At 49.9% G+C, this 24,185-nt stretch overlaps 1 protein-coding gene across 4 annotated transcripts in view; it reads left to right on the top strand.

Annotated features, from left to right (window-relative positions):
• Window positions 1-24,185, top strand: part of LOC139174360 (nuclear transcription factor Y subunit gamma) — a 219,699-nt gene that overhangs the window by 80,407 nt on the left and 115,107 nt on the right. For all 4 annotated transcript variants that reach the window (XM_070764663.1, XM_070764662.1, XM_070764665.1 and 1 more), the window contains exon 3: window positions 15,161-15,232. In XM_070764663.1, coding sequence (XP_070620764.1) covers window positions 15,161-15,232 — 72 coding nt within the window. The remainder of the gene's footprint in view (window positions 1-15,160; window positions 15,233-24,185) is intronic.

The following is a 24,185-nucleotide window of genomic DNA, read 5'->3' as shown; positions in this document are numbered from 1 at the left end:
GGTAAGTTAAATAAGAGAAAAAGGGCTATTTTTCCTCTGGCGGTGTGGGGCACTTAAACAAGCTCTCTTGTTCGTCTCCTGGACTTTAGTCTCAACTCCTTTACGTAAGATCGGTGGAGGATTTTATTCTTGGTGCGAAGGACCTCAGCGCCCAGTAATTGCAGCACTTGCAGCTCACCCACGCACGAGACGCTTGACGCCATTAAGTCAACCGCGTGGACCGGAGTAGGCTTTGAGACCCTCAGGCTTTTTCTCCCTGGCTAGGCCTCAAAACCAGTGTGCCTTGGTTTATTAAATTTAAATAGTGAGGCCTGGCCCTTCTGTATTCATTGGCACGAACTCTGGTTTCGTCCAGATTGCCTTTGAACTGCAGACGCTCCTGGGCCTAGGAGCTTGGGCCCCATTCCTCTTGGGAATTTTTGCCTAATCATAGCTTCTCCCACTCCTTTGGCTCAAGTCTTGTACCTGTAATTTGTTCAGGCCATAACTTCCTTTCCCAAGAGAGGCACTTCTTCCAAGGGTCCCATGGATGGTAGGCCTACTGGTGATGAAATTGAAACCATCCCCCAGGCCTCTTCCTCCTCTTCATCGGTACCCTCCCCCAATAGCTAGGGCCACTAGGGCGGAGAAGAGGCGGGACCAACCCCTCCAAAAAATTCACGAGAGGTCGGCTAAACGTTTAAGAGTGCAGGCCCAAGTGCACGTTAGCCCTTCTGACCCTCCAGAGGCTTCTAACTTGCCTCCCTCAGGTGTCCCTGTGCTTTCCCTGGATGAGCCAAACCTAAACAGACCCCAACCTAATCTATGGGGCTTAGGTCCAGAGGAGCCAGATATTATGGTGGAAGATCCCCTCGAGCCAAACCCAACTCACGCCTTCAGGGTATCTCCTTTGCTACCTGCTCCTATTACTAACCTTCCTCCAGAACTCCAAACTATATATTCTGCTTTATCTCAAGCCATTGATGCCAAACTCTCGGCTATCAATGCGCCCTCTCACTCTCATCCCCCTCCACGCGCCCCCAGGTCAGGGAATTCCTTCTCAACCTACAGAATTCCAGTCCAAGACCCAGACTCGGATTCCTCACAGGATGAGAATGAAGATGAGGACACAGAGGACAGGGATGACCCTTTCCAACACCTGTCAGAGGATGAGGAATCCCAAATCAAGATTCCTTCTCCTGCTGCCATCTTTCCATTTCAACTGTTCAAATCCCTTTTATTCAAGGCAAGAGCAGCCACAGACCTAGCTGGTCAGGACAAACCTGCTGACCCTTCATCAGCTCCACCAGAGGAGAACCTTCCATATTTCATGGAGGAGCAGGAAGATACTGAAGTCATTCCCATGCCTAAACTGTTCAAGGATGTTCTGCTCAAACAGTGGGACCATCCATCTTACGGATTTAACCCCACTTCTAAAGACAAGAAATTATATAAGCTTTCACCATCTTATGAAGACCTTCTTGTCTGTCCCAAAGCGGATGACCCAGTAAAGTTTCTACACTCTGCGGCAGCTATGCCTGGCGAAGCAGAAGAAGTGTTTAAACCCGAAGATAAACGCTTAGAGCAAATGCTCAAGAGGAGTTTCTTCGCTGATACCTGGGCTATTAAAAGCACAGCAGCAGCATCATTCTTTTCCAAAGCCATTGTTTTGTAGCTCCAACTGCTTCAACAGAACATTCCTCCTGACGACCTACGGGGCCAACAGGACTTCACTAAGGTATTTGCAGCGGCCAAATATGTAGCAGACACCACCTTGCAATCATCAAGATTTGCAGCAAAGTCAGTGGCTGCCTCAACAACCGCCAAAAGACTTTAATGGCTTCGCCCCTGGCAGGCAGGAGTGAGGCAGAAGTGGCAGCTTGCCATGGGTCCATTGAAGCGCAATCTTTTATTCGGTGACCTCTTGGACCCCCTACATACAGAGACTGCTGATAAAATGAAGGTTTTTGGGCCCACTACCAAGAAGACCATCGAGACATAGCAGCCTTTTCAATGTCCCAATCGTCAACAAGTTCAAGGGTTCGCGTTCCAGAGGAATTCAGGTCAGTATTCCTCTCATTTTCGCTCCCAAGCAGACAGGAACACCAGGGACAGAGGATCTCACTTTCAGAGAGGCTCCTCCTCTTCCAGAGCCTCTAGAAAGTCCAGATGGTAACTCCCATCTTATTCCCATTGGGGGGCGTCTGGCCTGGTTTGCTTCCAGCTGGCGCCTTTTCTGTAAGGACCCCTGGGTTATCTCCACAGTGGAATGGGGACTTCAGTTAGAGTTCATCTCCATGCCCCCTAAACACTACATATCCTACCCATCCCCTAGAACTCTTTCTTCTCGTCTTAGGATGCAAGAAGCAATTCAGCACCTGTTAGCCATTAGGGCTATTCAACCTGTTCCTTCTTCCCAAAGAGGCGTTGGCTTCTACTCCATCCTCTTCATGGTCCCTAAGACCTCTGGAGGATGGAGGGCCATTTTAGACTTTAAGAAATTAAATCAGTATATAAAATATAGAAATTTTAAGATGCATTCTTTGTCATCCATCCTAGCCTCCATTCACCCTGGAGACTTCATGTCTTCCTTGGATCTTACGGAAGCTTATCTTCACATTCCTATTGTAAAAAGCCACAGGCAATTTCTTCGCTTCGCCTTCCATGGCAAGCATTATCAGTATAGGGCCATGCCTTTTGGCCTGTCCTTGGCTCCTTGAGTCTTTACTAAGCTCTTGGGTGCTCTGGCGGCCCATATCCGGGCCACTCCCATCCACATTTTGTGCTATTTGGATGACATATTAATTCACGATCCCTCTAAAGAGGGCACCCGTTCAGATCTCCAGATTTCAAAGTCTATCCTACAGGATCATGGTTTCTCAATCAACTTTAAGAAAAGTCAGCTCCATCCTTCCACTAGTATTCAACACCTGGGAGCAATCATAGATTCTGCCCTCTCCCAGGTCTTCCTTTCTACTGAGAGGAAGATCAGTATCAAAGACCTTATCTCTCAGGTTAAATCTCAAAGAAGGACCACCATCGCCACCCTGTCTTCCCTACTGGGAAAGATGGTGTACTGCATTGGCATTATCCCATGAGCTCATATCCATGCCAGGGATCTCCAATGGCCTCTGTTGCCGTTCCAAAGATCAGGGAAGAGCAACTCTGCACGTCTCATCTCCATACTGGCCACCGTATGGAGATTCCTCTCGGTGGACCTCCTCTGCCCTGGACAAAGGATCTCCCTTCAGGATTCCAGACCAGTTTACCATCACCACGGACGGCAGTCTAATGGGCTGGGAGGCCCATGCTCTGGGTCTGATAGCCCAAGGCACGTGGTCAGTGGAGGAGTCATCCAGACCCATCAATTGGCTGGAATTGAGAGCAGTGTCGTTAGCCCTCAAACAGTTCAAACCACACATCATAAATCAGCATGTACTGATTCTCACGGACAATATGGCCTCAAAGAGCCATATCTGCAGACAAGGGGGCACCCAGGCCAAGGCTCTGATGCAGGAAGCCCTGAAGCTGGGTGTCTTGGCAGAGAAACATCTACAGTCCCTATTGGCCGACCACATTTTGGGGGTCCTCAACGTGCAGGCAGACTGGCTCTCCCGGTCAACTCTGGATCCAGGAGAGTGGAGCCTCCATCCGGATCTATTCCATCAGATCTGCTTCAGATTCTGTCACCCATGGCTAGATCTATTTGCGACTGCGACCAATGCTCAGCTCCCTCGATTTTACTCCAGATTCCCATCCCCGGAAGCGGAGGCAACAAACGCACTCAGAAATCCTTGGCCTCGGGGCTTGCTTTACGCATTTCCCTCAATACCAATTCTTCCAGATGTAATTCACAAGGTTATCCTAGAGGGGGCCCAGGTGATTCTGATAGCCCCTCACTGGCCTTGCCATCCCTGGTTCGCAGACCTGCAGCAGCTATCCGTCCAGGATCCATGGTGACTCCCTGTTTCGGAGGATATGTTGCAGCAGGGGGTCTCTCACCATCCAGACCCGGAGTGGTTCCACCTCACCGCTTGGCTGTTATCCGGCGTGATCTAGACCTTTGGGGTTACGACCCGGACGCCATAGAAGTGATCCTCAAATCCAGAAGGATTTTGTCCAACAGGATCTACCATATCTGGTCCAAATTTCACCAGTGGTGTACACAGGAAGGTCTCTCACCTCTGTGTATTCCCATTCACAGAATTGTATCCTTCCTCATGAAAGGTTTTCATCAAGGTTTTTCAACCAGCACCATTTGCCATCATCTAGCGGCTTTATCTTCAGTCCTGACAGGGCCACGCTGACATCCACTTTGGTCCTTCCCTGAGATTCAAGAATTACTAAGAGACATCTCAAACTTCAGGCCTCTTACTGTCCATAGCTATCCATCCTGGGACTTACCTCAGGTTCTGCATTCTCTCACTCAACCACCATAAGGACCCTTAATGTCATCATCTTTCAGGTAGCTATCATATAAGGTAGCCTTTCTGGTGGCAATTACCTCGGCGCAACGCATATCAGAGTTGGCAGCCCTATCCATCCGTCTGGACCCTACCTTTCTTCCAAAGGTCAGCTCCATGTTTCACAGATCCCAGGACATTGTGCTGCCTTCATTCTGCTCCAATCAGAACCATCATCTCTCCATCAGATGGCACACACTGGATCTCACCAGAGCCCTGCGGATCTACATCCAATGAACGAGACCTTTTCACAGGTCCGAAGCCTTATTCGTAGCCTACCATCCCAGATCCCTGGGATCCAGGGCATCCTCAACCGTATTAGGCCGTTGGATTCGAGGGACAATCTTGAAGGCATACAAGTCAGCTTCCCTCAGTGTACCAAGAGGTATCACGGCACATTCCACAAGAAGTGTAAGGGCAGACTAGATGGACCAGGAGGTCTTTTTCTGCCGTCAGACTTCTATGTTTCTAAGTGCAGCCACATCAGCCGCATGGGCAACTCAAGCTCCGTTGGAGGAAATCTGCAAAGCAGCCACTTGGGCCTCTCCAAATTCTTTTATAAGGCACTACAAAATTGACTCTTGCGCTTCAGCGGATGCTGCCTTTGGCAGAAGAGTCCTCCAATCCGTTACCTCTCATGATAGCAAACTAATTCCTTCCTAGGGACACATCTATTGGGTATGTCCCATGTGACTGCTCTTTCAGTACGGAGAATAGGCGTTGATCACTTATCTGAATGCCTCTTCTTGTACGCTGAGCGGGTACAGCAGTCACCTCCCCTCCCTAACTTTTTTCTAACTATGGGTATACCTTTTAACCTGTTTTTTCCTAATAAGAGAGTAGAGCATCATTCGAGCCACCACCTTTTGAGCCTAAGTCTACGGATTTGCGAATTCTGGGGAAGGGGCGGATCCAGCAATCGTTTAAAAGACAGGCTCGGCCCTATGCGGATTGGACAGCGAGCAACCGACGTGACTGCTGTACCTGCTCAGTGTACGAGAAGAGGCGTTCAGGTAAGTGATCAATGCCTATTCCCCCCCACCCCCTCGGGTAAATTACACAGTCAATACTGTACCGGTTTTTGTTAAGGTTACAAATGAAATGAAGAATCATTTTTAGTATTCTCTTAAAATTTCTTGTGGGATCCATAGCTTATCTGGCAAAAGATTTTTCACCTGTCAGGAGCCTTGGTGCGGGGCAGGCAGAAAGTGAAGTCCCGGCAGATGGGTGGCTGGCGAGGCCCACGCGCTCCAATCCACCCCTTGCCCCTGCTGTTTCCACTCAGCCACGCTTCTTCCAACAGGGAGCCACAAGACAATCGGCCGTGCCTCACCATCCAGCCTTCCTCGCTGGATGCTTCTGCACCAGCGGCTCCAACCTACCCAGCTTCACCAACTGCCGTTTCCCATGAACTTTCCACGAAATGGCCTGAGCAAGGGGCAGATAGGAGCGCGGGGCCTGGCCAGCCACCCATCCACTGGGTGTCCATGTTCTGCCTGCCCTGCGCCAAGGCTCTCACTAGCCCGGAGACTGCGTTCCTGGGAGGCTCATGACGCAGCCGGAATGCAGTTGCTGCCACCGCTGCCTCTCTCGCTTTCCTTTGCCCCACAGCATAAAGTGGAGACCCGCATCAGTAATTTTCTTTTCAAAAAATTCCTTGCTGTAATCCCAGCCGCTCAGTTTTTTAAAATGCTTAGTGGTTGGGATTGCAGCAAGGAATCCCAGAGTGGGCGGGAGAGGTGCCTCCACGGACACAGTCACCTTCCTTCGCGATCGCTGCCTGTTTGGAGCCCCCACCCATGTTCCCTCTAATTTTTTTTTGGTGTGTGCGGAAAAGTACAGTGTCTGAGCAGGACATTTTCATGCCTGAGCACCTGAATTTTTTTACAGATGTCACCCAAGACAACAACAAAATTAGCGATTGATTTTGCAAAACCTCCTTTGCAGAATGCATTCAGCAGAACAGATCTATGGGAATTCAGTTTGAGATTGTTTTTATTTTGGTGTGTACAGTACTTCACATCTAAACAAACAAATAAATAAAAAATATTTTTGCTGATGGTAAAAAAAAATGGGAGATTACTATAGTCTAGTTCCAGCTTTTTTGCTCTCTGCAGCTATCTCACCATTACTTGAACCTGTGAAGTTTGGTTTACAAAGCGGTAGCTTTAACCTCTAGACCACAGGATCTCATTCATTCAGCTTGTTGCAGGGAAGAGCCATATGTTTTTTTCTGTTGAATCAACCTGGTATACCCAAATAAGGGAAGGAACATACAGCTTCTTTTTTTTAATTGGTCTCTCCAGGGGTCCTTTAAAAGTGAAAAGTATAAAGAAATTTCCACTGTTTTTTTCTTTCCTCAATAAGTATCCTTCTGGTATCCCAAATTAATGCGAGATTTTTTTTTCCATTTTCACATCCCCCTCCAATAAGAATTAAGGTGGCACTGGAACTCTGCTGATGATTGGCCCAGTCGCCCATTTTTCATGGCTAAGGCAGGACTAGAAGTCAAGTCCCCTGATTGGCTCCAAGTCGCCCATTTGGCTTTTATCTGACGGTGGCATTACATCTTCAGTGATTTAAGGGCTTTGATTCCCAGACCCCAGGCATTGATTCCCTCCCCAAGCATTCCTTGCCCCCCCAGACAAAAGGCTTCTTCTGCAGCTGCGCCTCCCTGCTGCCCTCCCCCCCTCATTCAACTGTCATTCAACCCTGCCCTGCTGCCTCCCTGCCAGGTCAGGCAGGGCCAGCACTGGCTGGCGTCTGTCTGAGCCCCCTCCCACCCGTTGCCTTTTCTCCCCCCACTTTGGGACTGGCTGAGCAGAGAGGAATGGAGGGGAGGGGGGCTGCAGGGATGGCTGGCCGGGGCTCCCTGCGCCTCTTCCCTGTTATCTCCTGGGACATGTTGGGGTCCCAGAGGCTGCAGAGAGCAGCCGGAGGAGCCACAGGGGAGAGTACAGATGGAGAAAGCCAGTCTATGGAAGCTGGAAGGAACTGAGAGCAGGAGAAGCTGCAGGCAGGCAGGCGAGGGCTGCAGAGGGGAAAGCCGGGTTTTGGAGGAATGGAGGAGGATTTCTCTCCGTCCAAAAAGTTGGGTGTGGGGAAGAACAGCTCCCGCGAAGTGAGCAGGAGAGGCGAAGAGCAACAGCAGCAGTGGAAGGGCAAACTTGGAGATTCTTGGAAGAGGGGAGGCGGCTGAGAAGGATGGGAATCTCCTGGGGGGAAGGTGGGCATGTTCCCCATGGCTGCACCACTCTGTGTGGCACTTGAAAGGTACTGCGCGGAGATTTCTTATTGCCTGCGCTCCAGCGCACCTTACAGGGAATGGTGACCCCACCCGCTCCAGCAGCTGCTCAGGTTTTTAAAAAGCTGAGCGGCTAGGATTGCAGCAAGGAATCTCAGAGCGGACAGGGGAGTTGCCCCCATGGACACCGTCGCCTTTCTTTGTGATCGCTGCCTGCTTGGAGCCCCCCACAATCACCCGGTCCTGGCAGCCGCTCAGGTTTTTCAAAACCTGAGCGTCTGGGATTACAGCAAGGAATCCCACAGTGGGCGGAGGAGGTGCCTCCATGGACACAGTTGCCTTCCTTCGTGATCACCGCCTGTTTGGAGCCCCACCACTACCACTGCCAGGTCCGGTAATTTTCTTGCAGCAAGGAATCCTTCACAAAAAAATTACTGGAGCTGGGGGGGGGGCTTCATGGTCACACGCACCCCTTTGGCTTCGCTCCCACCCAAGCCCCCAAGGATGGGGTGGGGGAGCCTAGCAAAAAAAGAGAGCTGCACCATGCCAAAGCCTTTTCATCTGAGCTGCAGGCAGAGTGAGGGTTTCGTGAGGGGGAAATAGACCGCTTTGGCGCGGCACGGCTGGGCTCTCCTTTTCCCCCTGCTGCTGCTGCTGTCTGCGTGCTCCTCGCTATTTTCCTCTCTCCTCCTTCCTGGCCTCGGAAGGTGGCCGTGTGTGGCTGCAGGGGAGCCGGGCAGGAGAGAGGGAAACTCTCCAAGGCCAGGAAGGAGGAAACAGGAAAAATGAGGAGTGCAGATGCAGCACCAGCAGGGGAAAAAAGGAGAGCCAAGACTGGTAATCCCAGAAGTGACTGCCACTGTTCAGCTGAAGCTGTGCACAGCTTCATTTCCAGTGGCGGAATGGTTCCCTGCCCTGGTGGGTCCAATCTATCTCTGCTGCCAACGCTCGGGTGATTGCATCGCCCAAGCGCCGTCAGTGACTTGAGTATAAGCTGAGGTCGGATTTTTCAGCACATTTTTGATTCTGAAAAACTCGGCTTATACTCGTGTATATACGGTAAGTCCAATCTTCACTAACTTATCTATCAGCTCTTTATGTGGAACTGTATCAAAGACTTTGCTGAAGTCCAGATAGGCAATATCCACGGCACCACCTTCATCCAATACCTTTGTGACATAGTCAAAGAAATCATTGAAATTGAGCGTTGACTCACCTGACACGCTCCTTCTCATGGTTGAGGAGTCACCAGTCAGGATGGGTTGTACTTGCTCATCAGAGGCGTGTCTGAGTCCGAGAAGTATAAAATTACTAGAACCGCCCATTGACCCCAGTTTTGATGACATATATGAAAACATTGACTCAGAGTGGAAAGCACAACCCTAGACTCCTAAGTTTTTATACATAAAAATAACCTAAGAAATTCTAGAACTAATACCCCTCATAGAAATTGAATGCAAGAAGAGAACAGGTAGAAGAGCAGGGAGGGACTTGACTGATGAGTCCTCGACCATGAGAAGGAGCGTATCAGGTGAGTCAATGCTCATTTTCCATGGAGAGGAGGAGTCACCAGTCAGGATGGGACATGTCAAAGTTATTGTCCCGAGGCAGGGTTTAGTACACTACCCTTTGTAGGACTCAACGGCTGAAGGCTGCTTGGGCAGAAGCAAATTTGTTGATTTGGTAGTGGCAAATGAAAGGTAACAGGGAAGTCCAGGTGGCCGCTCTGCATAATTCCTCCAAGGGGCACTGGGTGGACCATGCCACTGAGTGGCCGCGTTCTTCTATGTTTCTATGTTTCATGGTTGAATGGGCAGTGATCCCCAAGGGTCTTTGGATACCTTTCATGCCATAAGCCTTGGCTACGTCTCCCAGGATCCATCGGCCGATGGAAGAAGAGGAAGCTTTGAGGCCTAGTTTACTAGGCGAAAAGTAAGTGAATAGGGCCTTGGCTCGTCTGATGGTTTGAGTTCGCTTCAGATAGATCTGAAGGGCTCTTTTAATGTCAAGCGTGTGCCATCTGTGTTCCAAGGAATGAGATGGTCGGGTGCAGAAGGTTGGTAGAATGATGTCCTGTCCCCTATGGAAGGCCAAATTGACCTTAGGGATAAAGGTCGGGTCGAGACATAGGATCACCTTATCTTGATGGAAGGTACAGCGGTCCTCTCTGACTGAGAGAGCTGCCAATTCGGAGATTTGTTTGGCTCTGGTTAGGGCAATGAGGAATGCTACCTTGAGAGTGAGGTATCGGAGTGAGGCCTCTCGAAGAGGTTCATAGGGAGGTTCTGTTAGAGAATGGAGCACTCTTGGGAGATCCCATGTAGGAAAACGGTGTATGACAGGAGGATGAGCGTTGGTGAAACCTCTGAGGACACTAAGGGAATCTGAGCTAAAGAGGCCCAATTGTCGCAGGCTATGATGGAAGAAAGAGCCGCGGTTTGTCATTGAATGGTGTTAGGGGAGAATCTCTTGTCCAAACCCTGTTTCAGGAATCTGAGTACTCTAGAAAGAGGGATGTGAATGGGAGAAAGGTCCTGAGAATTGCACCAGGTGCAGAAGGTTCGCCATATTGAGGAATAGATCTGTTCGGTGGATGCTTTGCACGCTTTATGGATGTAGTCAATGACGTCGTTGTTGAAATCTTGATTCCTCAAGACGTTCTGCTGAAACGCCAGGCGGTCAAGCAGCACCAGCATGGATCCGGATGAAGTATAGGGCCCTGAGACTAGAGATGAAGAAAAACTGGCAACTGCCATGGTTCTGCTGCCGACAAGATTCTTAAGTCTGCAAACCAGGGTTGCCTGGACGAGAAAGGAGCTATCAGGGTGACCTCCGCTTACTCCTTGATTCTGTGGATGACCTGGGGTAGGATTGGTAGAGGGGGGAAAGGCATAGAGTAGACCCCTCGGCCAGGGGCAGTGGAAGGCATTGTGGTTCTCCGCTCCCAGGGAGGGGAAACGGGAGAAGAAGGGGGTTAGTTGGCTGTTGTGATGGGAGGCAAACAGGTCTACCATTGGATGGCCAAACCTGTTCTAGATCTGTCTGAATATGGATGGATCTAACCTCCACTCGGCCTGATTCACTGTTGTCCTGCTTAGGGCATCCGCCTTGACATTGTCTATTCCCGAAATGTGCTCTGATTGGAGAGAAGCCAAGTGCCTCTCTGCCCAGAGGCCGATCTTCATGGCCTCTGACATGAGGGACTTGGAGCGGGTGCCCCCTTGACAGTTGATATGTGCCTTGATTGTGCTATTGTCTGTCTGAATTAGAACGTCCTGTCCGGCTATGAGGCTGTGGAAACTTGAGGGCTAGGAATACAGAGTGTAGCTCGAGCCAATTGATGGGGCAAGATGCTTGGTCCGAGGTCCAGATGCCCTGGGCTTGTTGAGAGCCGCAGTGGGTGCCCATCCCGACAGACTGGCATCAGTGGTGATTGTTACGGTCGGGGAGGATCTGTAGAGGGTTCCCTCTTCAATGGCACCAGATTTTCACCACGTTGGAGATCTTCTGATCTGTGGAGGAAGGTTAGTTCGTCTTGTCAGGTGGGCCTGGCCCAGTTTTTGGAAGGGGAGGAGAAACCATTGGAGATCTCAGGAATGTAGTCTAGCCCATGGAACTATGGAGAAACTGGAGACCATCTTCCCTAGTAAGGAAGAGAGGTCAGAAAGGGAAGGGAGGGGATTCCCCTGGGTTTGGGAGACCAGGCCCCTGATGCTGCAGATCCTTTCTGGAGAGAGGCTGACTAAACCTTCTGAGGAGTTAATAACCGTGCCTAAATGGAGAATGGAAGTGGATGGAACTAATTGACCTTTTTGGAAGTTGATTGAGAACCCGTGGGCAGAAAACACGTCAATCGTGGTTCTCAGATGAGAGTGGGCTTGGGAAAGGGAATTGACTAAGACGAGAATATCGTCTAGATAAAATTGAACTCATATGGGATAGGACCTAAGGTGGGCTACTATCACGGATGGCACTTTGGTGAAGACCCTGGGGCCTGAGGAGAGGCCGAATGGGAGAGCCCGGTATTGATAGTGTCTTCCAGCATAGGAGAAGCGGCGGAACCTATGGTGTTCCCTAGCAATGGGAATATGGAGGTAGGCTTCCGTTAGGTCTAGAGAAGACATGAAGTCTTCTCTTCTGATGCACGCTAAAATGGTCTTAAGGGTATGCATTTTGAATTTATGATATTTTAGAAAAAGGTTAAGTCGTTTAAGGTCTAGGATAGCTCTCCACCCCCCCCCCCAGAGGATTTCGGGACGATGAAAAGGATGGAGTAAAAACCCTGTCCTAGGAACTCCGTGGGGACCGTCTGGATGGCCCTTATGTCCAGCAGGTGTTGAATGGCCTGTTCCATGAGAGCCCTTTTAGAGGGGTTCCCAGACACTGAAGAGGAAATGAAAAAAGAATGGGGGTGGAGAGAAATTCTAGGTGTAATCCATGCCTAATGGTATTGAGGACCCAGGGGTCTGAGGTTGAGCTACCGTGTTTCCCCGAAAGTAAGACAGTGTCTTACTTTCTTTTTATCCCCAAAAGCCCCACTATGTCTTACTTTCGTGGTATGTCTTATATTGGAAAAACGGTGCCCGTTAAGTTACCTCGTTGAGCAGGAAGGTAGCGCTGGAGTCAGAAAAAGACATAGACAGACGGGGAGGGAGCCGGCCGGCGAGGCACGGAGTGCGCTGCAAGCTGCGAAGGAAGGAAGGAGGGAGGGAGGCGGCCCCCGCCCCCGCTGCTTTCCCCTCCACACAGCTCCCAAGCGCCTTCCTTCACTTCGCCGCCACCGCCTTCTCACTCTCCAGGTCCAGCTAGATGAGGGGCGATGGCAACGGCGGCAGCTGCGTGGTGCCCGTTAAGTTACCTCGTTGAGCAGGAAGGTAGCACTGGAGTCAGAAAAAGACGTAGACAGATGGGGAGGGAGCCGGCCGGCCGGCGGGGCCCAGAGTGTGCTGCCAGCTGGGAAGGAAGGAGGGAGGGAGGCGGCCCCCGCCACCGCTGCTTTACCCGCTGTGCCGCTCCCAAGCACCTTCCTCGCCACCGCCGGCGCCTTCTCGCTCTCCAGGTCCAGCTAGATGAGAGGGAGGGGGCAATACCCCCGTGTTTACCCGACAGTAAGACATATGTCTTACTTTCGGGGTACGGCTTATATTAGCCGACCCCCCTGAAACCCCCGATATGTCTTACAATCGGGGGTGTCTTACTATCGGGGAAACACGGTAGCCCAGTGGGAAGCAAATTTGGCCAGCTGACCTCCGATTGGGAGTGAGAGTGGTTCTGGAGGAGGGGAGCTACCACCTACATTTGCGGCCCTGGCGGCCTCCAGTGGCCCCCGAAATGGTCACTTGTTCCCTCTGCCTCTAGAGCTCTTGTCTTGTGTGTTGCGTGGTTTGTAGGTCAATTGGTTGGGCACTTTGTAATAGGAAAAGGTCTGGTCTGACTGGCAAAAATGCCGACGAAAATAAGGGGACGGGCGTTGGCCGGCTTTCTTTTGGCTTGAGGGCAAGATTTTCTTCTTGTCCTTGGAATCGATAAGGAACGGATCCAGGACTTCACTGAAAAGGCTCTTCCCCTTGTACTTCCCCGAGGCGAAGCGCCACTTGTGCTTGATGTCTACCGGCCATTTCTTGAGCCAGGTTATTCTTCTGGCTGCCACCGAGGAAGCCAAGGTCTTTGCTGCGAATTTAGAGGTTTATAAGGTAGTGTCAGCGAGCAGCTGGAAAGTGGCAAAGAGCTTGTTCAAAGTTTGTTGAGCTGTGATGTCAGAGGCTGGGACGTGTTCCTGAAGTTGCCTGATATAGATGAGCATGGTTCTCGCAAAGAATGAGGAGGTGGAGGCTCCTTTAATTGCCCAGGCGGCGGATTGGTGATTCTTCTGCAGGACCTGGTTAATCTTCCGGTCCTCTACTTTCAGGAGTTCATCTGCCTGACCTGGAAGGTTCTCTGAAGAGTGCAATGCTAGGACCGGAATGTCCCACTTCAGGGGGCTCGAGGAAGGTCGAGAGCTCCAATGCCACATTGAAGAATTTCTCCTCTAAGTTAGATGGATCAGGGCCTGGGGAAGGGTTCAGGCACTCTTTAGTCACTGTTTTGACGAACAGGGGAGTAGCCGGTACCACATCTTGCTCTTCTGTGAAGGGCTGAAACAGTGTTTCTACTTGTGTAGCTGAAGGTTGAACCTAACCGGGAGGAGCCGGGAGGCCTGCCACTGTGCAAGCCTTGAATAAAATGGTAGAGAAGAGCTCAGCTGGGAACAAAGCCGCTAATATTGAGGAGGCAGGAGTTGTTCCTTCGTCTTCTGAAAGGCCAGTATGGCCCTCTTCCGGTGCCTCCTTGTCTGAAGAATCGGACTCCTCATCCATGGATTCAGACCAGTTCTTCCGGAAGGACCTGGAATTGGATGAAGATAAGGGGAAAGGGCGACAGGGGTACCTGGGAAGACCTGGCGGGTGCAGCCGTTGTCAGGGAGCTGAAGTTGGAGGCGATGCTGCGCTGAACCGCTGACTCGATCCATCTTTGGATGATTGATAGGTCAAAATTGGGGTGAAAAAGAAGAGGAGCCTCTGCAGCGAGAGCTGGTTGATTGGTCTGCTGCGTAGAAGCTGTTGTGGAGACAGACACGGCTGGTGGAGCGATTAGGATTGTGGGAGATAGAGGGCCTAGGTGTCTGGGAGCACTGATGCCCAGATTTTGGTTGGGCAACCCGGATGATCCCCAGATGCTGGCAGCCAGGGTGGATTCGTGCCAGTGGTAGTAGAAGCGGTTGAGGCCCACTCAGTATGAAGGCCCGGAGAAGGGGATAATGCTCTGGCCGCCCTTTCGTGGATCCTCTGGAGGGTGCGATCCCTATGCTTCTCTAATTTGGATGGCTGGGAAGAAGAGTCCTTAAGCTCACAAATGGTAGAAATCGCATCAGGATCCTCCTGTATGAGTTTGCTTGACTTGCACAGATTCGTGCATAGGCATCACACTGGCAGTGGGAAAAGCAGGATGTCCTTTATTTTTATTAGCATAGGAATTGTTGGCAGTCCAAATGTGTCAAGAAAATAGAATCTTAAGAATAAAAATAGCTTCACAAGAGTATAAATTGAAATTGTTTGCTGACAATGATGTCCTAGCACTTGCTTAACTGGAGGTTTTCTAAACAGTGTTTATATACAGTAATACAGTTTTCAATGTAAAACAGACTTTGGGTTGAACATCTATGAAAACCATTACCAATCTATCTGGTTGTATATTTACCCAAGCATAGCTGGAAAGTTTGATTGTGTTGCAGCAAATCATTCCGTTGTTCTTTACACTCCTGAGGTCCACTTGCCTAATTGTAACAGTGGGTCACTAATGAAAAAGTGTACTTCACCATATTTAGGGAAGGTTTGTGCAATATCCCAAACCATAAGAGTTGGATAGCTGTCTTATCCTTTACTGATTGTAGGTTTTGGAGAATAATGTCAGGTTTCTCTTATGTTACTCTCTGCAGAAAGACTTCAGAGTTCAGGAGCTCCCTTTGGCACGCATTAAGAAAATCATGAAACTAGATGAAGATGTGAAGGTAAAATTTCTGGCAGTTTTTTTCTAATGTAAACCCCTAAAATTTGTTCTAAATTTGGGCTTTTTTGCATGCTTCCTTGGAGGGTGTCTTTTTATTTTCAAATTAGAAACTAAACATAGACTAAACATAGGATGAAAGGCTGAGTCGAGCCAGATTCTTCAGCCAGTTAGACTCGAACTTCTGGCTGTCAGCAGCAGTAACCTGCAGTATTGTATTCTAAATACTGTGCTACCATATAATTGAAAAGCAATGTGGCATGCTAAGTAGATATGCTATTGTTATATGCTATTAAAATTAGAACTATGGACATTGTTTAAACCAGGACTCTCCCAACTTAGCCACTTTAAGATTTGTGGACTTCAACTCCCAGAGTTCCTTAGCCAGCAAAGTGGTTAGGGTGGGAGACCCCTGGTTTAAACCGTAATTTGTGGTGAATCTGAGGAATTGCTGGCACTTCTGCTTGAGCAGAAGTGCCACTATTCATTACAAGTGCCAGTCCTGGTGAGATCTCCTAAGACAGTGATGGTGAACTTTTTTTGGTTAGCATGCCAAAAGGGTGGATTGAGGGTGTTCTGAATTCAGGCTCATACAGATAGTACTTGGAATAAATTATTTCTCAATGCATCAACTTTGCACACAGTTTTTTTCTCTCCTCATCTCTATCTCAGCAATTAAGTAGATAAGCTTGGCAGGAATATAAAAATATTCCATAAGTTACTCTAAAATTTATGGGCTAATCAGGGCTAGCCAGGAGTCATTAAAAAGCAAGTAATAAATCACACCTGATAGCTTATGCTCTGGATCAAGTCCTGGACGCAACCATCTTTAGATTGCAAGATTGAACGAATTCAGCTTCTCTTCCGTTTTACACCCGGATGTGAGGTAATTGATTAATTAATTACTCTCTAATATCTCCTCCCTCTTTCTTCCAAACGTCTCTGAAAGCTTCTGAAACGAGCATCCCTCCATCTATTATCTTCCCCATTGGAGTCATCCAAACTCATGTGTATGTCATTAGCTCCGTAGTCTTCAGTAACATTGCTAATTGTTGGTAGAACAGGGAATGTGGACCCAGAGAAAAGACCTGAGAGTGCTGGCCAGTGGCAGTGGCCGGCACCAAAGAACAATATGCCAGGACTTCTTTCTGAACATCGAATCTCTTTTCCAGAACACACCTATTGGAACTGGTGTTGTATTACTGACTTGATGACAATTGACCTATTTATTTCCTATATTTTAGCACTTTAAAATTTTTAGCACTTTATAATTTATAAGTTAACAATTTTTAATCATTAATATATTATATTAAGATTTTAAGAATAACCTAGAGTAATTGGTATTAGAGTAATTTGATGTTTAATATTAATTATTAATAGGATTTCATATGGAGTTTTTAGTAATTATTTTTAATTAATTTATTCGGGGGATTTAACTTTGATGGATAATTGGGGTGGATGTGATAATATGTATGACATGAGTGATTGGGTAGGGTGGGATTTCGGTATGGATGAAATGAATGGAAATGGTGTGAATGATTTAATTAGCCTACCTGACGTTGGAGAGACAGGAGTGGAGGGGGCACCGATCTCTGGGGTGGCAGAGGGTCGGAATATTACAGTGTTGCTGGGGAGAGGCAGATATGGCGGGAGCCACAGAGTTAGCTGTTCCAGGGGAATGAGGGATCGCTGCTTAATAATGATCCCTTGTTCTGGCTCTGTGAGCTCAACCCTGTATACTGGTGATGAGTGTAATTCTGGCCCGGGGCTCAAGCTGCTGCTACTCAATGCCAGGTCGGTGGTAAATAAAGCTCTCCTCATCCGGGATTTGATCCTGGATGAGGAGGCCGACCTGGCATGTGTAACTGAAACCTGGCTGGGCCCGGAGGGAGGAGTTCCTCTCTCTGAAATTTGCCCAGCCAGGTTTCAGATATGGCATCAGCCGCGACCCCAGGGAAGGCGGGGAGGAGTGGCTATTATAGCCAGGGAGAGCCTTTGCCTTCGTAGACTCATTGCTCCGGAGATTGCGGGTTGCGAGTCCCTCCTAGTGAAGTTGGACTTAGGGGTTCAGGTGGGCTTGTTTCTCACGTACCTGCCTCCCAGCTGCGTGTCACAAGCCCTGCCTGTGCTGCTCGAAGAGGTAGCCGGGTTGGCGGTGGGGTTCCCCAGACTTACTGTCTTGGGGGACTTTAACCTGCCGTCACTCGGCGAAACCTCTGGACTGGCACAGGAGTTCATGGCCACCATGACAGCCATTGACCTGACCCAAGTAGTACAGGGTCCGACTCATGAGGGAGGGCATGCGCCCAACATGGTATTCCTCTCTGGGCAATTGAGTAATGGTCTGAGACTAAGGGGCTTAGAAGTGTTGCCTTTGTCATGGTCAGACCATTTCCTACTGTGGCTTGACTTCCTGGCTCCAATCCTTCCCCCCAGGGAGGCGGAACCGATTAGGTTGTTCCGCCCCAGACGTCGGATGGATCCAGAGGGTTTTCAGAAGGAGCTTGGGGTTATTCCAGATACACTCATCCAAAGTTCGGCGCAGTCTCTGGATGAAGCCTGGAACAAGGCTGCTGCAGAGGCTCTTGACTGAATTGCGCCGTTGCGACCTCTCCATGGCACTAGACCCCGTAGAGCTTCATGGTTCAACGAGGAGCTCCAGGAGCTCCAGGAGTTGAAACGCAAGAAGAGACATCTAGAGAAGCGATGGAGGAAGAGTAAGTCCGAATCCGATCAAATACTTGTAAGAGGTCATATTAAGACTTAAAAAGTGGCGCTCAAGGTGGCAAGATGCGTGTATCATGCCGCCTTGATTGCATCAGCGGAATCCCGCCCGGCCGCTCTGTTTAGGACTGACAATGAGTCAGTCGAGGTGACTGGAGCCCGTACTTGTCCATCTGTCTGGGAAGAGTTTGATCTGGTGACCCCTGATGAAGTGGACAAGGCCATTGGAGCTGTGAGTTCCGCCACCTGTTTGCTGGATCCGTGTCCCTCTTGGCTGGTTTTGGCCAGCAGAAAGGTGACACGGAGCTGGGTCCAGGAGATTGTCAACGCTTCTCTGGGGAGGGGGTTCTTCCTGGCTCCCTACAAGGAGGCACTTGTGCGCCCCCTCCTCAAGAAGCCTTCCCTGGACCCAGCCATTCTTAACAACTATCGCCCAGTCTAAGTTGTTGAGAAGGTGGTGGTGCCCCAGCTCCAGCGGTCCTTGGAAGAAGCCAATTATCTAGGTCCTCAGCAGTCAGGATTCAGGCCCGGCTACAGCACGGAAACTGCTTTGGTCGCTCTGATGGATGATCTCTGGCGGGCCCGGGACAGGGGTTTATCCTCTGTCCTGGTGCTTCTTGACCTCTCAGCGGCTTTTGATACCATCGACCATGGTATCCTTCTGCGCCGGCTGGAGGGGTTGGGAGTGGGAGGCACTGTTCTTCAGTGGTTCTCCTCCTACCTCTCCAGTCGGTCGCAGTCGGTGTTAGTGGGGGGCTAGAGGTCGACTTCCAGGTTACTCCCTTGTGGGGTGCCTCAGGGATCCGTCCTCTCCCCCCTACTATTTAATATCTACATGAAACCGCTGGATGAGATCATCCAAGGGCATGGGGTGAGGTATCATCAATATGCAGATGATACCCAGCTTTACATCTCCACCCTGTGTCCAGTCAGTGAAGCAGTGGAAGTGATGTGCCGGTGCCTGGAGGCTGTTGGAGTCTGGATGGGTGTCAACAGACTCAAAGTCAACCCTGATAAGACGGAGTGGCTGTGGGTTTTGCCTCCCAAGGACAATTCCATCTGTCCATCCATTACCCTGGGGGGGGAGTTATTGACCCCCTCAGAGAGGGTCCGCAACTTCGGCGTCCTCCTCGATCCACAGCTCACATTAGAGGAACATCTTTCAGCTGTGGCGAGGGGGGCGTTTGCCCAGGTTCGCCTGATGCACCAGTTGCAGCCCTATTTGGATCGGGAGTCACTGCTCACAGTCACTCATGACCTCATCACCTCGAGGCTCGACTACTGTAACGCTCTCTACATGGGGCTACCTTTGAAAAGTGTTCGGAAATTTCAGATCGTGCAGAATGCAGCTGCGAGAGCAATCATGGGCTTCCCTAAATATGCGCATGTCACACCAACACTCCGCAGTCTGCATTGGTTGCTGATCAGTTTCCAGTCACAATTCAAAGTGTTGGTTATGACCTATAAAGCCCTTCATGGCACCGGGCCAGATTATCTCAGGGACCGCCTTCTGCCGCACAAATCCCAGTGACCAGTTAGGTCCCACAGAGTGGGCCTTCTTCGGGCCCCGTCAACTAAACAATGTCAGTTGGCGGGGCCCAGGGGAAGAGTGTTCTCTGTGGCGGCCCCGGCCCTCTGGAACCAACTCCCCCCAGAGATTAGAATAGCCCCCACCCTCCTTGCCTTCTGTTAGCTTCTCAAAACCCACCTCTGCCGTCAGGCATGGGGGAACTAAGATAATCTTTCCCCCTAGGCTTCAACAATTTATGCATGGTATATTTGTATGTATGATTTCGTTTTATAACAATGGGTATTTAGCTGTTTTTAGTATTGGATTTTTACATTCTGTTTTTGTCACTGTTGTTAGCCACCCCGAGTCTGCGGAGAGGGGCGGCATACAAATCAAATCAAATAATTAATTAATTAATTAATTAATTAATTAATTAATCTCTAAATCCCACTCATCCTCCAAATCTGAATATTTCTCAAGCTGCAAGGGAGTATACACAACAGGGGGGGTGCTAGCATATGTGAGATGCCCACACCCCTTCCCTCCCCATGCACATGTGTAATCCCCCCCGCACTGCCCCCATGCATGCACACAGGCTGAAGTTGATAGGTAAGTAAATGACCGATGACAAACCAGAAATTCAGAATAACGCACTTCCGGTTTGCTGTTGTGATTTCCCCCCCACTCTGGAACAAAGTTTCCTTCCCTGGACACAAGGCTGAAAAAGAACAAAGGAGAGAATCGGGACAGGCAGAAGCTGCTGGGCAAAGAGGAACTAGAATTGAGGGAATCCTCTCCCGCAAAAGCCGAAGAGCAGGAGTTGGGGGAAAAAAGCTTTTGCTTTTGGCTGTGTGGAAGGAAAGCAGCAGAAGTCTTTTTTTCTTTCCCTCAAACCTCGGCTCTTCTAAACCCAACCAGGGCAGCAGCCGCTTTGGACTAGCATCTAGGACGGGCATCTCATGGTGAGGAGAGCTGCAAGATGCGTATCCTACCTTGGACTTGTAGCTCCATTGTGTTCCTCAGTGTTCCTTCCTTCCTCCAGAGAAGAAAACATATTGTACTGGCAAAAGAAAACGCACAAGTTCAATCAAATTTCTCGAACTCATGAGAAGTTCTCTTTTGCTGGTACTACGAGTTTCCTTCCCTGGACACAAGGCTGAGAAACATGATGGTGCTATCCTGCCCATCTCATGGCCTTCCCAGCCATATGCACAATCAGTGAAAAAAGAAAAGAGGCAGGCGTGGTAGCTGTGGAATATGGGAAGCCAGAGTCCCTTTGTGGACTCACCCCGGGTATGCTGTCACTTGGCTTCAGTATTGTTGGGAGAGAAGACAGAGTGGAGGTGGGGTGGGGTGGGGAGACCAAAAGGAAAGTTTCAGTAGGTGAGTGGGGGCGACAGCAAAAGTGTGAATCTGCCCTGTTGGCTCTGACTAGTTTTGCCTAGCTTAGTGCTGTTTTTGCAAAAGCTGCCGATTGCAATCGGAACAGGCAGAAGCTACCAGTTAAAGAGTGCTCCCCGGGTTGCAATTGGCAGCTTTTGTGAAGGCAGCTAGGCAAAACTTGTCGGAGCCAGCAAGGCAGCTTCACACTTTCACGGTCATTCCACTCCCCTGCCGAACTTTTCTTTTCGGTCTCCACCCCCCCTCCACGCCATCTTCTCTCTTTCCAATATTGAAGCCAAGTGACAGCAGACCAGGGGTGAGTCCACAAAGGGACTCTGGCTTCCCCTATTCCGGAACTGCCGTGGAATGCAAAGAAAGGATACAAAAGTGTGAAGCTGCCTTGTTGGCTCCGACAAGTTTTGCCTAGCTTAGCGCTGCCTTCACAAAATCTGCCGCAACCCAAGGAGCACTCTTTACCTGGTAGCTTCTGCCTGTCCCGATTGCAGTCGGCAGCTTTTGTGAAGGCAGCACTTAGCTACGCAAGCTTGTGCTCCGTTAGAAGCAGATACCCCAGCCATCGTGACTCTCAAAAGAAAAGTGGGGGGAAAGTCCCCAGCAGGCAAGTGTTTTGAGGGAGGGAAGGAGGGAGGGAGGTAGCAGCGGAGCAAAGTTGGCGAGAGAATAATAATAATAATAATAATAATAATAATAATAATAATAATAATAATAATAATTTATTAGATTTGTATGCCGCCCCTCTCCGAAGACTCGGAGAAGGCAGGTAGGCTCACTTTGAGAGAGACTTTCTTTCTCCAATTTTGCATCGCATTTTCAGGAGCGAGCCTCGCCCTATCAGTGTTACTAGAAATATAAAAAACGGTCTCCCCGCTGGCTTGGAAACGAGTCTCACTGCTATCCATGGGACCCGCTATTGTTCAAAAAAGTGGCAATGCAGTCCAGCACCAAGGGCTTTACTTTGATTTTAGTTTGATTTTTAGGCTTTCCTGCTACCTCCCTCCCCCCTTTCCTTCCTCCAAGCACGTCTTTATGGGTCAAGGGATGGAAAGAAGGAAGGAGCACACACACATGGAGGGAAGAAAAGTCAAAGAAAGGAGGGAGAAACAGATGAGGCTCAGCCCTCTTTCAAAGCCGTTTAAAACTCAGCTTTTAAAGCACACAAAGGGGTCCGGAAAGGGGTGAGGTGGGGTGCCCGGTTTGCTAATGAACTTCTTTCCTCCAGTCTCATTTCTCTTATGGCACCCCCCTCCCCACCTGCAAAGACAAGGAGAGCTAAGGGACAGCAGGAGGGGGAGGATAGAGAAGGGCCAAATCCTGGACGCAACATCCCTCCCTTCCTCCAAGCACATCTTGCTGCTGGGGACTTTCCCCTCTTTGAGAGTCCCGATGGCTGGGGTTTCTGCTTCTAACAGAGCACATTCCCAGTGGGCAAGGCAGGCTCATTTTGACTGGTTGTCTCCAAGCACGTCCTTTCTTTGTCTTTTCCTCCCCCCCCCACCACCATGTGTGTACACCTATTCCTTCTCTCCCTCCTACGACCCATAGACACGTGCTTGGAGGAACATTTTGTGAGCTGTTTGCCGTTCCGTGCAATGGCGGGTCAGCCGAGTTTTAAACGTCTTTGAAAGAGGGCTGAGACTCATCTGCTTTCCCCCCCTGCTTTTTTACCTGCCCCCCCCACGTGTGTGCTCCTTCCTTTTCCCCCCTTAAGAGTTTGATTACAAAGACATGGGGGAGGGATAAAGAGAGAGAGAGAGATGCTGTGTTTGAGGTGTGGTGTCAGTTATCGAGAGGTGGCTAGTTGCAGGACTGGCTCAGTTTATCTGGGCTGTCTGATGCTTGCCTTCTCTTCTTCACGGGCAAAAGTGCCTTTTAAATTGCTGGAGGCAGAGCCCAGAGGAGCTAACAAACTAGTCCCGCTGGCTGTGAGCTGCTCTTTCTGCTGCAGGCGGTGGTGACAGCAAAGCTGAAGGGGCGGTGGGAGGTTCTGCTTTTGCCCATTGAATGCTATTTCCTACTGGCTATATATAGGGCTGGACAGTTATAATCTATTTGTAAGATTGCAGAAGAAGTTTTTTGCACTACAGGACTTCAGGAAGTTTCCCTGAACTCTCCGTAGTGCAAAAAACCAACAAAACGGGAAACCAAAAGTGCATTTTCCCGAACTTCCGGTTTGTCTGATAGGGGATTTTTTGTCTCCTGGGCTTCAGGGAAGCTTCCCTGACGCGTCTAGAGGAGTAAACGGCCCTTCTCTTGGCTGAAAATCAACTGGGAAGTTATCAAAGTGTGGCATGCCCTCTGATATGGCTCCGTGTGACACCTGTGGCACGTGTGCCATAGGTTCGCTATCACAGCCCTAAGAAGTGCATTCTTTGGTTGGTGCTGTTCCCAGCAACTGACATTGGGGAGAGCCACAGGATAGGCTGCTCAGGGATCAGAAGCTCGCTGCCTAAAAGTAATCCCTTGCTCCGGCTCTGTGTGCTCAACCCGTAGTAATGGTGATAGGCGAATTCCGGGCCATGGACTCAAGCTGTTGCTGCTCAATGCCAGGTTGGTTGTCAATAAAGCTCCCCTCATCCAGGACTTACTCCTGGATGAGGAGGCCAACCTGGCACGTGTGCCTGAGACCTAGCTGGGTCCAGAGGGAGGAGTTCCTCTTTCTGAGATGTGTCCAGAAGGGTTTTAGGTGTGGCACCAGCCGTGATCCCAGGGAAGGGAAGGAGTGCTTATTATAGCCAGGAAGACCTTCGGCCTACACAGGCTCTCTGCTCCTGAAATAGCGAGTTGTGAGTCACTCTTTGTGAAGTTGGACCTAGGAGTTCAGGAGGGCTTGTTGCTCATGTACCTGCCTCCCAGCTGCATGTCAACAGCCCTGCCTGCGCTACCCGTGGAAGTAGCAGGGTTGGCATTTGAGTTCCCCAGACCTTTTGTCTTGGAGGACTTTAATGTGCAGTCACTTGGCAAATCCTCTGGGTTGGCGCAGGAGTTCATTGCTTCCATGGCAACTGACTCAAGTAATTCAGGGTCCGACTTACAAGGTGGGGACACTCCGGATATGGTATTCCTATCAGAGCAGTTGAACAATTATCTAAATTTAAGGGGCCCAGACATCTTGCCTTTGTCATGGTCGGATCATTTTCTGCTAGGGCTTGATTTTAAGACTCCAGTCCTCCCCTGCAGGGAGGCGGAACTGATTGGATGGTTCTGTCCCAGGCACCTGATGGACCTGGAGGGCTTTCAAAGGGCCTGGAACACAGCTTTCAGAGGGCTTGGAACCCAGCCGCTGCGGGGTCTCTAGACCAGATTGCACCTTTGCGACCTC

The sequence above is a fragment of the Erythrolamprus reginae genome, chromosome 11 (genome assembly GCF_031021105.1).
Source record: "Erythrolamprus reginae isolate rEryReg1 chromosome 11, rEryReg1.hap1, whole genome shotgun sequence".
NCBI lineage: Eukaryota > Metazoa > Chordata > Lepidosauria > Squamata > Dipsadidae > Erythrolamprus > Erythrolamprus reginae.
The sequence above is the reverse complement of the archived record's forward strand: the minus strand, read 5'-3'. Positions and strand labels throughout refer to the sequence as shown.